Below are 16,672 nucleotides of genomic sequence, written 5' to 3' on the forward strand. Positions count from 1 at the left end.
CCCAAAGCAGAAAATAGCATGTACTCAGTATTATGTGCAAAAAGATATGGAATATATGTTTGGTGTTAATGCAGATGTCATTAAATTTGGTACTCATTGTGTGATACATTTTCCATTTGTCTATTTTGTATGAGATTGAGAAAAGATAATTTGGCTACTTTGATATGGTATATGTGCTACCATTCCCTTTTTTTTATGTCAGGCACAGGTTTTAACTCTAAAATTTTATTGAAGTTTTTATTTAATGATCTTAATTATCTTGAGGCATTGTTATGGTTTTTAATTTACTATGGAACTTAAGTCAAATAGCCTTTCTTTATACACTATTTACAGAAAGACTATTGTATACCATATACAACCATATATCCATTTATTATTGCTTTTAGAATATACAAATTATCTTCACTCCTATTTGCTGCTCAGAGAAAAAGAAAAGTAGATCACAGTAGCTAGAATAATTTTGTCTACAGTGTCGTGAGGCAACAACTTACTTTTCAATGGATACATAATTAATAACTTATGTTAGACCTAATTATATGTATATATCTATATATGTAGAGAGAGAGTAGTATAGTTATTACCTGTGAGCACTGAGGACAGTCTTGATTTATTTTTCTTCTAAATAACAGACAGACACAGATTATATTCACTGTTTTCAGCACTGAAATGTCACTCATACTTGTTCCTTTTCCCTGCAATCTAATTGCCAGAAATCTAAAACTTGCAAGTGTTATTTAAGAGCTCATATGAGTTCTTTCAAGAGAGCAAATTCATATGTCTATAGATACATGCACATATATTTATTTATATGCACGTATCCTTATTGTAAGATGCCCATTTTATGAGAGGTACCATGCTTTCATGTAAGTTATTGTCCATTTTTATTCCATTTTCTGATAAAATCTACAATGTTTCCACAGGTTGGCTTTGAATCTGTGGTATTACGACTTACTAATGTTGTAGCAGGGACAGGCCATGCTGTCATAACCAGAAGAGGAGTTTATGGCTCTGTAATAGTTAGCTGGATTTCAGGATGCCCACCAGACCTAGTCACTGATTCTGTTAAACCAGGCAATATTACTCCTTCATTTGGTGAGTAATTGCTGCAACAAATTATGTACAGCTACAAGGACAACAGCTTTGACAGCTGCCTAAATGATGATAACACCTTTTAATTATTTGTACCTCTGCATGTTTCTATTACTAATGAAGAGTGATTAGAATGAAATTCTGTGATCCAATTTATATCTGTAAGAGACATATTTACTTTATGAGAAAAAAACCCAATTTTTCTTCATAGACACAACACTATGCCCCTGAAGGACAGCTTTCTGTAGGAAAGACCCTTATAATGAAGATTTCTTCACTTCAGTAGAGTGGAATTGAGACTAAAGTCCCTATGTCAGTGTATTTCCAGGTAAAAATAGAATTCCTGTTTAGTGATTTTGACTGTCTCAATCACTCTCCTTTCAGGTACTATTGTATTTTCCTCTGGGGAGGAAAGTAAAGTAATTTCATTTCAGGCTATTCCAAGCCTAAATAAATCTGAGACATTTGCCATCATTTTAACAGCAGTGCACAGCAATGTGTCTGGTGGGGCTCGCCTGAGGTAAGAATGTTATTTACACTTTTGAGTTGCACTGATGCTGTAAGAATTATGTCATGTATAGAGGCATATACCTCATACAAATCCCTATTAAATTATAGGTAGCTAGCAAATTGGAATTCCTTTTTTGATAAATTTCTATGTCTTGTCTCACGTGGAACTAAGGCTTTTCTTCAGTTCCCGTCTCTTTCCTGGAATTAGGATCTGAGATACCTAGAATGATGGAGACAGTTAGGAAAGGCAGTTAAGTTTTAACCAGGAAGCTGGAGAATGAAATAAACCGTCAACTTTCAGTGTCCCTAAAAATCCATATTTAGAAGATCTTAGATGAAAGGAGTTATTTAAAAGAAATCAAATAAAATAAGATCTGCTCTAAAAATTTATATTAACCCCCCTTTTTATTCTGAAAAATTAAAGCATTACATTCAATGTAGTTTTTTGTCACACAAATTGTTATGTTAAATTTGTTATCTGTTCTTCAAACTATTTCCAGTTTTTCTTATTGTAGATGAAAATGTATAAAAAATGGGCATGGAGTGACATTGTGGGGAGAAAGGTCACCATGTTAAAATTGAACTGACAAATCTGAAGGAAGTCAGGAGTGAACTAGATGCCTAAATTCCTCAAACTGACTCTTTCTCCTAGGTTTGTCTATCCTATGGACTTGAGTCCTCAAGCACATGTTTACTGTGCAAGTCAAGTACCTTGACTGTATGAGAATAACCTTTCCTAGAAAACTTAAGACTGCATCCCACAAGATGTAAAGCTCACAATTACTTTGAAGGCTTTTGGCTTCCTAAGTGGTGGAAGAGTCTCATCTGTTAGCCAAATCCACTCCCTGTAATTGTGTCATTTGGTAGCCTCTGGCATTAAATAATGTTTCAGTTCTAGAGAGAAGGGGATGACACAAGATTTAACAGAGTCAGTGTAATATTTTGCAATTAGAAGGGAATATATTTAATATGAACAAAGTAAAGCTTAAATTGATATTGATAACAAGACTCAGATCTGGAAAAAAAAGTACTTTGGGCAATATTGTAAAGAGGCAGTATTTCAATGCCTTACTATATATTTTAAAATAACTTCCTATCCTTCTTAGCTTCCCAGCTAAAACTGTATATCTGCAAGCATCTCTCTACTTCAAAGCTTTCCCTTGGTACAGGAGGTTTGTTCAGTGTTTAAAACTGGTATTACTTATAGTGGCTATATTATATTCCTGTATTATGTCTAGAGTAGGAAGATCTACTTCCCTTTGCCTCTCCATTTTGTCAGAAAGACCATATTTTATGTACCATTTACTCAGTATCCTGTTCTGACTTATGATGCATTAAGCCTCTGGAGGGCTGCTCAAACATTAAAAAAGCATTTTTTAGGGAACATCTTTATGTCTTGCTTTGTATGATTTTTATTTCTTCCCTCTACTGTTACACAGTTTTTAATCCACTTTCTTATGCCCATCATTGATTGCTCACTGAATATTATTATACTTGATTGTTATGCTTTTCATTATTTGTATTTCTCTCTCAATGTGATATTGTTTCTGTTTCAGATCAGGATTTACGATAGCTAAAATTGAGCCAATGGGGATTTTCCAGTTTGATCTTAATTCAAGATTAGTTTCAGTTGAAGAAGATGTCCAGGTAGTCAGACTACATGTCCAAAGATTGTTTGGTTTTCAAAGTAATCTCACAAAACTGACATATCAGACCATTCCAGGAAGTGCCAAACCACTAGAAGACTTTATACCCATCTACAATGGAGAGCTTATGTTTTTCCATTTTCAGACAAATGCAGTGATAGAAATATCAATAATTGATGACACTGTGTCTGAAATACAAGAATTTTTTTTTGTAAATTTGACTTCTGTGGAAATTCTGGATGTTCAGCCTGTGAACCTTGACTGGAGTCCCCGTTTGCATCCAGCTTTCAGTGTTGCAACAGTTAATATCTTGGCTAATGATATTCATCATGGGATACTAAGTTTGGGGCCAGAGTTCATTTATGTGGAAGAAGATACAAACAGCAATGCCTCCAACACAGCAGTGCTTCAGATCAGAAGGACCAAGGGATTTACTGGTGATATTAAAATTACTGTTAAAACCTTTGGGGGAGTGAGTGCACAGAGTGGAGTAGATTTGTATCCTTTTGGAAATATTTATGGAAAATCAAATTTCACATGGGCAATGGAAGGAGAGGATTTTGAAGAACAGACAATCTCTCTGACTTTGCTGGATGGAGAAACTGAAAGCCAGGTGTCCATAAAAATTTTTGATGATGATGAGCCTGAAGGACAGGAATCATTTTATGTTTTCCTCTCAAATCCTGAATATGGAGCTCAGATTGTGGAAGGAAAGGATGAACATGGATATGCTGCTTTTGCAATAGTAATTATTGCAGGTAATTATTTCCCCCAGGAAATGAGTAAATATATTTGAATTAAATAACAGTAAATGATTTTATATTCTCATGGCAATCTTTGTGTAAAATTGGAATTCTATATGATAATAAACAGAATATTCTATTCCCAAATCTTACATTTTCCAGATAAGAGGAAGCATCTAATGCACAAAGCATCCCACTTAGCATCCCTTAGCAGTGTAACTCAAAATACATATATAGGTGCTGCTTATCTCTGTTTTTGTCCTTTATGAAGGCAGAATGCTGAATGAAACACACGTGTGGCGGGTCAGAGACAGAGATGACCACACACCCGATGTTCATGTGGCAACAGACAGCGCTTAGTGGTTCAACCCCTCTTTAAAAAGGGAGTTTGACTGGATAGTTCATTAGTCTGATCATCTGATCTTTTAACACAGCCCAGCTCCCGGACAAGTGAGATACCTGCAGCTGAGGATGGAATATAATTAGTTGAGGTTCCTGTCTGTCAACCCAGGGCTGGTTTATGAAACCATGTGGGTTTCTTATTTATATCTGAATTAACTGCCCAGTACAAGCCAGCTTGTACTGTAGCATACTGTGACATCTCCTTTCTTTCTTTATTAAAAATTGCAACCTGCTCTCTGTCACCCATCTGCAAGGGCCCTTTGCCAACCAGGTGAAAGAAGGCAGCATAGGGTTAATTTGCATGAGGCCATGGTTCACTGGAGCTGCAGCATGCATATCTAGGAGTTGTTAGTCAAGAACTAATGTTCTTTCAGGCTAACATGTCACAGGCTGTTTTCTTAGCAGTTACAAGTTACAACTTATCTCTAAAAACAAAAAACTCTTTAACCCATAAACCATTTAACCCTTAGAACTGTTAGAGAAAAACCCAACTACTAGAAAAACAATCTGTAAACAGAAAAAATAGTTTGTAAACAAGAAAAAAATATTTGTAAACAAATGAAGTCCTTATATGAACTGTCACTTCAAGAGTCCCAGAATTCTATGAGTGAGGTTATCAATTGTTCTGCTTACACGGCTCTGTGATGTCTGTTGAGAGGTCATCAGGAGGATGTTGCCTGTGGTTCCAAGCAGGCATAGTACAGGCTGGATACATCTGGCAGGTATCCCGTGTGTCCCATTGTCTGTTGAAATGCTCTGATATCTCTGTCCCTAGGTAATAAGATCGCAAGGACCCCACTGGGGAGGAGGTTTCTCACCATAACCTTGGGTATGAGCTGCTGAACATCACAGGATGATGCTAGTGATAAGAAGTAATTTAAGTTAACTAGATTTTTGGTCTTTTCTAATACTGGTATATGTTTGATTGAAAGACATGAGAACATGATAACACCTAGGACTTAAAGCAGGGGGTGTAGATTCACTACAACCTTTTTATAATTTTCTTTGTTTTAATAACTAAAATAGGAACAAAACATGGACTTTTGAACATTAATAAGGTAAGAGTTACTGTTGCCTAGGGTCTGCTACTGCTGAGAGGCTTCTTTTTCTCAATGAGGACTTGAAAGAACCTCTTCCAGATGAGGCTTCCTTGTTCATCTCAAACATGATAGCATATTTTAGTATATTTATAGTATATTTTTCTTTTACCTGCCATGGCTTGATTAGGGCCAAGAACTTGGTTGGGAAAGGTTTTCCTTAATTATATTTTAAAAAACAAGCTTTTGTTAATATCCACTGCAAAAAATCTTTAACATGAACAACTTAAAAATAATTAAAGAAATATAGGCATTTTTATTTTTGTCAGTTATTATGGTAACTGTGCAAGTAATGTACTTTTCTTCCTTTTGTTAGAAGTTAGAAATTTGTTACTGACTTCAATAGGTGAATTTTAGCTTTGAAAATTATGACAGGTGACAAATTTTCAGTTAGAAAACTTGGCAACTGAATTTTCCTTACGACATTAGTAAGTTAGAATTTTAGTGTTTGCTTTAATGGATCTAGAATGTTAGAACAAACAAATTCTTTGAGTTTTTTAGTTTGATGTAGTTTGTATGCTGCTTGAATTGTGTATATAATTAATATTAACAAGTTTTTTATTATAAATTCTAGGATATATTGAATAAACAGTTGTCCATGTTTGAAACATAGATGTGATACCTTCCTAGTAACTGTAACAGAATTGGCTAAGAGACCTATTAATTTTGGTTTCAGCACATGTAAACAATAATTACAAATATTTTACTATGAATTCTAGACATACTCAGCAAACAGTTGTGCACACTTGTAATCTTTTTGTGACATCTCCATTATAACTGCGATAGAATTAGTTAACATAGTTATGTTATATGAGTCAGTTTCAACCTTAGCACATGTAAATGTTGCAGTCCTCCCTCTTGAGGGAGAGGCTATCAAACTAGCCTGATCTCATTCATTTAGTATCAGTTTGTAAGAGTCTGTAGAGAATGAGAACCTTAGTAGAGTTAAAGCAGTAGCAGGCAGGGCAGCTCTGGGGCTCTTCTGAGTTATGTGGGGTGGGAACACATCACTGCCTATTTTGGTATTGTTTTGGCTGGTGCTGTTAAGTTCCTTTGTTTGCTACTTCACTGCCCACAGGGAGTTGCTGAATTTCCGCCGGGCTTGGTGAGAGAGTGGGCTGCTCTTGGCCTCCAAGTGATGGCTGCGCCATGCGGCCAGCACCACTTTTTCAGGCAGCTTGATTGCTGTTGTTCCAATGGAACCACACCCCTGCATGCCTTTTCCTTCTGCCTTTTGCTTGGCAGGCCCCCTACAGAGGCTTTTCTCATACTCTGGGAGGCTTTCAATTGATGGAGATGTAGAATAGCTTGGAGAGGCTGCAGCAGTGGCAGGATTGGGCAGGGCTGCCAGCAACAAAGCAGTTGTAGTGTCCTCATGACATTCTGCAGGGGGACAATGCCTTTGGCTTTCTCTGCTGGTATCCGTTGTGTCCCTTGCTGGCATATATTCCAGGGAAGGCTGTAGCACCAACAGAGGTGGTGCGGTAAGGATAGTGTCCCTGCTCCCAGGTATGACATCTCCAGCAGTGCCTGGTGATGTATTTCCCAGGGTCGGGGGTGGGGCCACACCCACTAGAGGCGCAGCTATGCTCCATGGAGGTTGGACTGGGGGTGCCTCACCCCTCAACCTAGCTTTGGAGCTCGGCCACTTGGTCTCAGGAGGAGGCAACCCTGGTGCGCATGTGGTAGTGGAGGGTGCCAACATGGCAGCAGAGTGGAGCTGGAGTGACCCAAGGCAGTGGCACAGCCTCTCTGTGCAGCAGCTCGGTGCAGGCGGTGAGAAGATGGCTCTGGGGAACAGATGACAGTGCAGGATGGACCCAGGGTGCTCAGCCATTATGATGATGCAACTTAAGCTGGGACAGCAGCCTCGCACAGTTGCATGGAGGACTGGTATCTCACAAAAGTCTGTGGTGCAGCCACAGGGCAGCTCAACTGGTGCAACAGCTCTGTGTAGGCACGGAGCATCCCAGTACCACCGGAGCGGCACAGCCCGCTGGGGCCATGGCAGACTCCATTACTCCATGTGACTCGATTGCGTGATCTGTTTAGTCACCTCCCTGGGCATTGTCAGCAGCTGCGATGTGAGCAGTTCACGGATTCTCTGTTTGCCAGGATTCCCCCACTCTGCTCTGGGCAGTGCTGCTCACTGCAGTCGCTTGGCAGTGGCCAGTCGCAGTTCCACTGCAGCAGAGCATGTTCTCACAGAGGCTGGGGCCATCTGGTGCTGGTGCAGCAGCGCACAGAAAAATGGCCCAGCACATCTTAGCAGTGTGGCATCTCCCTGCCACTTTGCCTTGTGGGGGAACACCCCACCAGCAGCGTGTCCTGGTGTGGGGTGGCCCCCTAGCTCTGTGCGAAGGCAGAGTGCCCAGTCGGCATATTGCCCCTGTTCGGGGTAGCTTTTCAGCTCCCCATGGTGGTTTTGCAGTGGTCTGTGTCTGCTTTGCCTGTCCTCCTTCTCCGCTCATTATTTAAATATTTTAAAAAATCCAGGATTATCTTCCATGGCCTTTTAACACCCATGGCTGTGTCATTAACAATGGAGTCTGCTGCAAGTATATTTCATCCAGCCTGCTCCCAATTTAATAAATCTAATGTGGTCCCTTTGGACACATCCAGTTAATGGCTTTTGCACCATATGAGCAGGGCTAGCACGGCCCGCTTGTTGTAATTCATCCCTCTTTTTTTAAGAGAGAAAGTCCATACCTTCAGAACAGGGTCTTCTGGTGCAGAAGTCCAGGGCCTCATAGTCTCAACAGTGATTCCAATCCACAAAAATGGCACACTCTGCTGTCTACAGCAGATCTTGCAGCAATTTTCTATTGCCCATGGTAATTCCACCACTATACCACTCTCTCTCCAGCTTTCTCCAGCTATCATGCTGTTTGCATTAGTAGCCTTTACCAGCTTTCTCCAGGTCTCCCCAGTTCTGAGCACAGAAAATGGCTGAGTCACATCATATTGAAGGCTCTATGTTTAACATGGGTGTGTTGGCTGGAGAAAGAGATAACCACACACCCAGTGTTTGTGTAGCAACAGAGATAGTTTATTCATTCTACTCCCCTTTATAAAGGGAGTTTGACTGGACACAGCCAAGCTCCCAGACAAAGTGAGATGTCTGTATCTTAGGATGAAATATAATTGGTTGAGGTTCCTGTCTGTCAACCCAGGGGCCAGTTTATGAAACCATCTGGGTTTCTTATTTATATCTGAATGAATTGGCCACTATGAGCCAGCCTGTACTGTGAGAGCTGACCATAAATATTTTTGTTAGAGATGGAGTAGCATTGCAGGCTCATTTGTTTTTTTGCCATTTTCCTGGTTCCAGCCCTTCCTCCTGGGATGCGAGATTTCCATCTCAGTAGATCCGTGACTTCCAAATTCAAAGAATAAGTGGGATACCTTATGGTACAGACCTGTGACTATCAGAAAAGTCACCAATTAACTTATGGTATGAAAATGAAAGTGTCCAGGATGAACCTGTTATAGAACTTCTGGGTTTGCTCACAGTATTGTATAAATGATCCTTTCTCACAGTACACTAGGTCTGCATTCAGACCAAAATATTTTCTATAACTATAAATATTGACCACTTCTTGACAGTTTGTGGCACAAAAAGATCACTGCCTTTTTTTGCTTGGTTTGTTTCTAAAGACCAGATGATTTGTATTTTTCCACTTCACGTACTTTGCTTTCTCAGGATCCAGGATATTTTAAACTTATTTTAATTTTTCTTTTTACCTGTTTGTTTGTTGGTTTGTTTGGTGTTTTTTTTTTTTTTTTTTTTTGGTTTTTTTTTTCCCTTTCCTAACTTAGTCTATGAAACATGATTTTGAAAAAGAAAATATTATGGGACATATGAATACAGGAAAACATAGTTCCTACTGATACCATAAGATTACCTAAAAGAGGAGAGACATAAAAATTTACTGACCTACTATTTAAATCATGCATTATGGCAACAGTGCTTGATGTGAGACAGTGAGCATAAGTTGAAATGAGATTTAACCTGGGAATTTTTTTCTATTGAGTGAAGAGAGCCAATAGCACAGGTTACCTGGGGAGGTCACATGGTGTCTCTCCATCCCTTGAATTTTTTTCAAGCCCCAGACCTCTGAGATTTCTGGTCTGGTTTCAGAAATAATTCAGCTTTGAAAAGGGTGTTGGACTAGAGACTTAAAGGGGCCTTTTAACCTGAATTACATATGAATTCTGTCAGATGTATTTCACATACTTTGTATTTTTAACTTAAGTCTTTCTCTTTTACAATGAATGGAGTTTGTACCAAGTAGAATAAACAGTTTCTGTTTTCATTCTTTGGTAGTATGCAGTTCATATCTGCTGTGTAGTCATCCTCCGCTTCTGGCAATGGAGGACAGGAATTAGCATACTTAGTCACTAAGGAAGAGTTTTTCTTTCAGTCACCATGCTACTGTGAGAAAGTGATGACTCCAATTTCCCCTAGTTTTTAGATATCCTGTCAGGCTTACCAACTGAATATAAACTAATCTTATCTGCAATATAAATTATGTTTTAGAAAGAAGTTGGGCACTGGAACAAATTTTAGGCTAACTCAGTTTAGTCTAATCAAGAAAGTAAGATCCAACATTACTGAGAGTTTTGTGTATTTATATAGTCTCAAGAAATCAGTGTTCTAAGTATTCTAAGTTCCACGGGTATTGAGAACTAGGATTAAACTGTGCTGCTAGATGAGTGTAGGAAGTAACCAAGATCATATACAAAACCAGATCATATGAAACACGTTCTCTTCATGTGCATTATCTGTAGAATTTACCATGGAAGTAACCAGTTCCCTGGGTATGCATGTTAACTGTCACATCACTACTCTCATGCCTGTGAGGACAGGCAATGATTACAATGGGTCAGCACAGAAGAAAAGCGGGTGACAAGTCTTAAGTGGAAAATCTTCTACCGCAGTAATGGGAGTGCTTCCGAATATAGCCAGACATTAAGACATTGAATAAGGGGCAACACCTGTTTACATACTCTAAAATGGAACATTCTAGCAATATTACAAGCAATCATAACGGGGCCATGTAACCCATATTAGCGTGGTAACTCCCATGATCCTGTTGGAACAAATTTAACTCTCCCTAACTTGAAACAATGTCCCCAAACTTAGGGTGTTGCTTTCCATGGCTTCAGCTTGATCCTGGCTATGGCTGGCCAGCCCAGGCCACTGGACCCCACAGTTAACAGCAGAAGTATATGTATACACACACGTCAGATCTGAGCTTGTATCGAATACCACAGATGTGTATTAATATGCTCTAGAGTTATACCCACGATACAAAGTGCCATAAAGTTGGAACATAAGACAGCATATTAAGGAGAAGGGTTAAATATCGTTGTGCATGCACATAAGCAAATGCACAGTTTCTCTTGATCTTATTATATATATTGACTTTTAGTAAGTACTGGGGTGGAAGTATATTGCCTTTTCAATTCTAGAGTAAAATCATCACTGTCTGCAAGTCCTTTTAGAAGCATCACTGCTTTTAGAAGCCATATTTGATTGAGCACTGTGAAGACATTAGTTTCCCTTCATTAACACTGGGAAGTTTTGTCTTCCACTGCTGTTTTTCTGTTTTTACTTGCAATCCCTTGAGAAAAATGTGGTGTTTTGCAGCTCACTATTTCCACGTATAGAAAAGCTGATGTAATAATCTATTAAAATGGATGTATTCACCCACATCATGCATAGGATGAATAAGAAAGCTTAAATTACATTACTGTAAGCCCATCTTTATCACATTACCTACTTTATATGTTGAGGCCCATTTTTGTTCAGACATAATGTTTTAAGATTTATGATAAACATTGCTGGAGTGAGTGCCTCATAAGGATATTGTAAGCAAGGCTTTTGAGATTGTTCTGGAAGTTACTGTAACACTTTGCCTCTTGAAGTCAAGGGACACAGAATTCAGTCAGTTTGTTGAATGCTGCTGTAAATGCAAAAATGGTGCCAGGACTCTCCTAAGTAATTTACTTCCAAAAATAGTTTTTATTATTCTAGTGGTTGAAATAAAATCTAGAAATTCTAAATTCTAAATTTGAAATTCTAGAGTGTAAGAGTATAAGAGTATATTCTAGAGTGTGAGAATAGAAATATTAAGAGAATTGAGGAGTTCTGAAATAGTACTTTACAGCATGCTTTTGATACCTGACTATTTGGAGTTTTAGCAGTTGTGCATATTAAAAGTATAATTTAGTCTCAGCCTAACTTTCTGGCTTTTTACTTTCATGGACTAATTCTTACACAGGAAGCGATCTCCAGAATGGCATTTTGGGATTCATTCCAGAAGTACAAAGTGGCCTGATACTTGATGAAGACTCAGAAAACAGAGAAGTGCTGCTGACTGTTGCACGACAGCCAAACAGGTGCAGGCAACAGTGGATTCCAGTGCTCTTCCCACACTCTATAATATGTTGTCTTGAATCACAGGAGCTACTGTTAATGGAAGAGGTTTTCATCACAGAGTTTTATAATAAATGTTTCCCTTTCAGCTCCTTCAATACCTTCACAGATTTGGCAATGGGGCATTTAAGTTATGAATATAATTAGGTCTGTCACTTTATGGGCATAAAGTAGAAACATAAAATAACTCAAATGCATTTTATACTGTAAGTCAGCAAATGTGAAGGTTTTGCTTAAGGTAAAGTATTTGCACTGCTAAGGGTGTAAATAGCTATGAATATTACAAAGAACAATTAAGAAGTTATGTGTCAGTATGCTTATTTCTTCACTTTTTTCCTAATTAACACACAAATATATACTATACGTTTATGTGTACTTAAAATAAATATGCTCAAGTACAGTAAGTTCCTTATACTTACAGGAACATCCCTACTTTCCAAGCACCAGTGTGTCTCATTCAAACAATTGCATGCTATCTGAAACAAAAATTAAGAAGAATCTGGGTTCCCATAATTGCTTTATTTTCTTCTCCTGTTACATTTTTTATACTCTAAATAGATATTAAAGGCAGAAATTTAAATAAAAATAACTATTTTTTCATTGTAAAACAATTGATATCATAATGATAAGTTTTGAATTATAACATGAAAGGTATATTATGTCTGTGGTTTATGTTTCCTAAATCTGTTGTGCTCTCCTACAGTACATCCATACACTTCTCTTTTGCTTATAGGGCTTTTGAAGATGTGACAGTCTTCTGGCGTGTGACCTTTAATAAAACAGCTGTTGTCCTTCTGAAGGATGGTGTGAACTTGGAGAATGAACTTGTATCTGTGCTAGGAGCCACAACCTGTGTGGCCGGTCAAACAGTGTGCAACATCTCCATTGAAATAAAACCTGATCATGTAAGTAGTTATTGCTCTTTATGTACACCATTGAAGTGCAATTTGTCAAGATGAAAAAACTTCAGAGGAACTAATGATTAGTTTGAAGATAGTAACTTGATACCTGCTTCACTTCTCTGGAACATGTTTATTTATAGTCTTCCACTGACTCCATCGTGACTGGTAAAAAGTTGGGAAGCAGATAAATATTTAGCTTGAAGAATAAATTACAGATCTTCAGTTTTTATATAGCAGTAAGGGAAAAAATGGAGTTGTTTCAATGAAATATTTGATCGTATACTCTCATCCTTCACACAGTAAGTTTTTAATCTATAAAAGCATTTCTTAAGGTGGTTTATGGAAAACATTCTGTAATATCTCATTGCCCAAAAAAACCTTTGCATCTAAGTTTTGTGTAACTTTATATTCCTAAATCTAGCACAATGATCTGTGAAAACTCATAAAAACTGCCTAAGAATCACTTAGTGTCTAAAAATCTGTCTCTATTCACATCCACCTTGTGAGTAGTGAATTTATTTCAATTTAGGAGCCTCCATCCACTAAATTGAATTTGTCTATGTCTAACAGCCTTGCGAGACTCAGCTGGCACTCTAAATACAGACATGATTGTATTAACACAAAACACAGTATTCAGTAATTTTTTAAAAGAGCAGGAAAAAATACTTTAGTGTGAATACCTAGCAGTAAGAGTAAGCCCTTAAGAAAGGAAGGATTAATGTTTGCCATTATTTTAAAGTTGGAGAGTTTTAAATTTTTCTAAGAAATTATCCTAGCACACAGGCTATTGACTAAGCTGGGGTCTGGGCAGTAGAAAATCATTAGATGGGAAGATTTTAATGTTTTTTTTCTGACTCAGTTAGAGAAAATACTGCAACATGTTATATGTGTGAAATAGGGATCTCCTATTTAGGAAATAGGATGCATTCCCTTAGTTCACTTAGAGGGCCATTTTCCTTCTCCTTCTTCAGATGTTCTCTTTGCATCACAGAGCCAATGAATAGGTGTATAGGGCACAGGCTGCCCTGCTAAGTAAACTAAGGTTGTGAACCTCTTTAGACCAAAGAAGTGATATCAGTATTTAATGGCAGCAGTGCAGAATTTGCAAAGACATGAAATTGTGCCATATGAAGCAAAAGCCTGTGCCATTCCAGCAAGTGCTACTGGATGGCTAAAGCTGACCATTCATTCCAGTAAAATTGCGCCTGACATTAGTGAAGAACATTTCATTTAGAGGACCACTTAACAATTTAATTGAAAACATATAATATTTATCCCTCCAAATATTTCCTAATTATTCTTGCAGTTCTTCTTTCACAAGTTACCTTGTAAGTTAGTAGTAAACACATTAAAAAATGCAGTAACAAATACATTAAATAAGTATTTTACATTTTTGTAGGATACATTCTAGCTTTCATAAGTTTTACTTCTTCAGCAGTGCTGAGTTTATTAGCTAAAAATCCTAGAATTAAAGTAGGATTTCAAAGAATTCAGAGCTGAAACACAAAGCTTTTTTATATAGTGGGTTGGCCCTGGCTGGATTCCAGGCACCCACCTAAGTGGGTGCTCTCTATCACTCCCCTCTGCAGGTGGGCATGGGAGAGAAACTATAACAAGTGCATTCATGAGTTGAGACAAGGACCAGGAGAGATTGCTCACCAAACACCATAATGGGCAAAACAGGCTCAAATTAGAGATATTAAATGATTTTTTTTTGCAATAATGAGAAGTAAACTAAGACCTTAAAACATCTTCTACCCTCCCCTCCCTCCGTCCAACTCTACCTCTTCCCCTGAAAAGCAAATTGAGTTGGGAAATGGGTGTTATTTTAATTTCCTCACATATTGCTCCTGCTGCTGCTCAGGAGGAGTTTTCCCCCTACTCCACCGTGGGGTCCCTCCAATGGAAAGCACAGGCAGCAGTTCTCTACAGGCTGCTGCAGCATGGTCATCCTTCCACTGGGTGCAGTCTTTCAAGGGCAGGCTTGCTACAGTGTGTATCTCCCTAACCCTAACCCTAACCAGGAAGCCTATTGTGGGCTCCTATTTTTAAATGTTACATCTGTGTTGTAGGTACAAAATAAAAGACAGAATGTCATATTGTAAACTTAATACTGCTGCCTTATTTTCGATAAGGAAACAAAGTTCCACAGCCTGTATTTTCAGAGTGAAATATTTCTCTATATGTGAGGTATCACAAAAGTCTATCAAATAGTATAGTCTAAGCTCTGAGATTTTAAATAAATTCAGTTAAGTGTGCAAATCTACTGAGTTTTTAATTTATTGTAAAAACATACATAGACATACTAGTGTCTAAATGTTTAAGTTGTATGTAAAATGTTTTTCAGAACTTTAACTGAGTTCAGTACTTGAATACAGGAGAGTTATTATGCAAATTAATTGAATTTTCAAAATTGCATCTTTAATTCTGTGCTATATTTTCAAAAGTGAGTAGGTAGGTACATGCCTTTTTGTAAGGTAAAAAGAAAATGAAAGAGCAAATTCTTCATAAGTTGTATATCTATGTAAATCAATAATACGCAATATGGCACTCTTGCAGAGTTTGCTTTAATTTATGTCAAATTTACAGCCACAGTGCTCGCATTATTTAAATATCTACTTTAATACAGTAAGTTCTGCATGAAAATCAAGATTTAATAATTGTGTCTCACAGAGTGATGCTCATTGCAGTAATGTTTTTATGATATATTTTATTGTACTTATTGCACATTTCAGGAAGCATGCTTGTGGTAAGTGTTATTAAAGTGATCCATTGTACATACAAAGTAATATATAAATATTTATTTAAAGCTGAAAGTTATTAGTAGATCTTAAAATGATATAAAAATCATCACTCACTTACAGGTACCAGAATTTGAAACTTATATTTTTGTTGAGCTGTATGCTGTAAGCGCAGGAGCTGCTTTGAACAATAGTGCCAGATTTGCTTTTATAACTATCCTGGAAAGTGATGCTCCTCATACTTTAGTGTATTTTGCTGTGGGATCTCGATTTGCTGTGGCTTATAAGAAGACAACTTTAATCAGTCTGCAAGTTCTTAGAGATTCTAGTACATCAGTAACCACAATGGTTACCTACAGTATGCAGGTAAGACTTATTACAGTTTAATTTATTTTTATATCTTTTTCTGACTTTTAGGAAAGCAGATTTACAGCTCTTCAGGGAGATAGTCAGAGGGGTTCCTCTGGGAGACTGCCCTCAAATACAAGGGAGTGGAACAGAGCTGACAGATCTTTAAGAAAGTCTTCCATCATCACTCATAACTGCTTTTTGAAAGAGGACTTATTTTTTACTGATTTTGGTTTTACTCACTTAAAGTGTGTTCTACAGCAGGTGGTTTTGAACAATTGCATCTGTCGTATTACCTAAAACTCTTTTGGTTTCTTTAAAGGAACTTCAAAAACCTGAACCTATTGGACAGACCTTCATATCTCCAGCTGTAGCAGGACAAGACTTTGTCAGATCTGAAGGTTTATTGACTTTTGAACATGGACAGAGAAGTGCATTCCTGGATGTGACCCTGACTCCAAAGACAGGATCTTTAAACCCATTTCCTAAACGTTTCCAGGTTGTACTTTCTAATCCCACAGGTGGTGCCAGGGTAGATGATGTGTATGGTATTTCTAACATCACCATTGTCTCAGATTTGGACTCCTTGACAGTTTGGGGACTGATTGATCAACTTCATCAGCCTCTTGATGACACCATTTTACACAGAATCCTTCAGAATCTAAATGTCAAAGTGGCTACAGAAACTACAGAAGAGCAACTTACTGCTGTGGTGCATATAATAGATAAGGTAAATGCTTCCTGTTCATTCT

The 16,672-nt window shown here is 37.8% G+C and overlaps 1 protein-coding gene across 1 annotated transcript in view; it reads left to right on the forward strand.

Moving 5' to 3' along the window:
- Positions 1-16,672, forward strand: part of ADGRV1 (adhesion G protein-coupled receptor V1) — a 436,592-nt gene that overhangs the window by 286,917 nt on the left and 133,003 nt on the right. The window contains exons 148-154 of the mRNA XM_077790425.1: positions 921-1,092; positions 1,474-1,609; positions 3,156-4,003; positions 11,775-11,892; positions 12,663-12,834; positions 15,696-15,938; positions 16,243-16,650. Coding sequence (XP_077646551.1) covers positions 921-1,092; positions 1,474-1,609; positions 3,156-4,003; positions 11,775-11,892; positions 12,663-12,834; positions 15,696-15,938; positions 16,243-16,650 — 2,097 coding nt within the window. The remainder of the gene's footprint in view (positions 1-920; positions 1,093-1,473; positions 1,610-3,155; positions 4,004-11,774; positions 11,893-12,662; positions 12,835-15,695; positions 15,939-16,242; positions 16,651-16,672) is intronic.

The sequence above is a fragment of the Lonchura striata genome, chromosome Z (genome assembly GCF_046129695.1).
Source record: "Lonchura striata isolate bLonStr1 chromosome Z, bLonStr1.mat, whole genome shotgun sequence".
NCBI classification, from domain to species: Eukaryota; Metazoa; Chordata; class Aves; order Passeriformes; family Estrildidae; genus Lonchura; species Lonchura striata.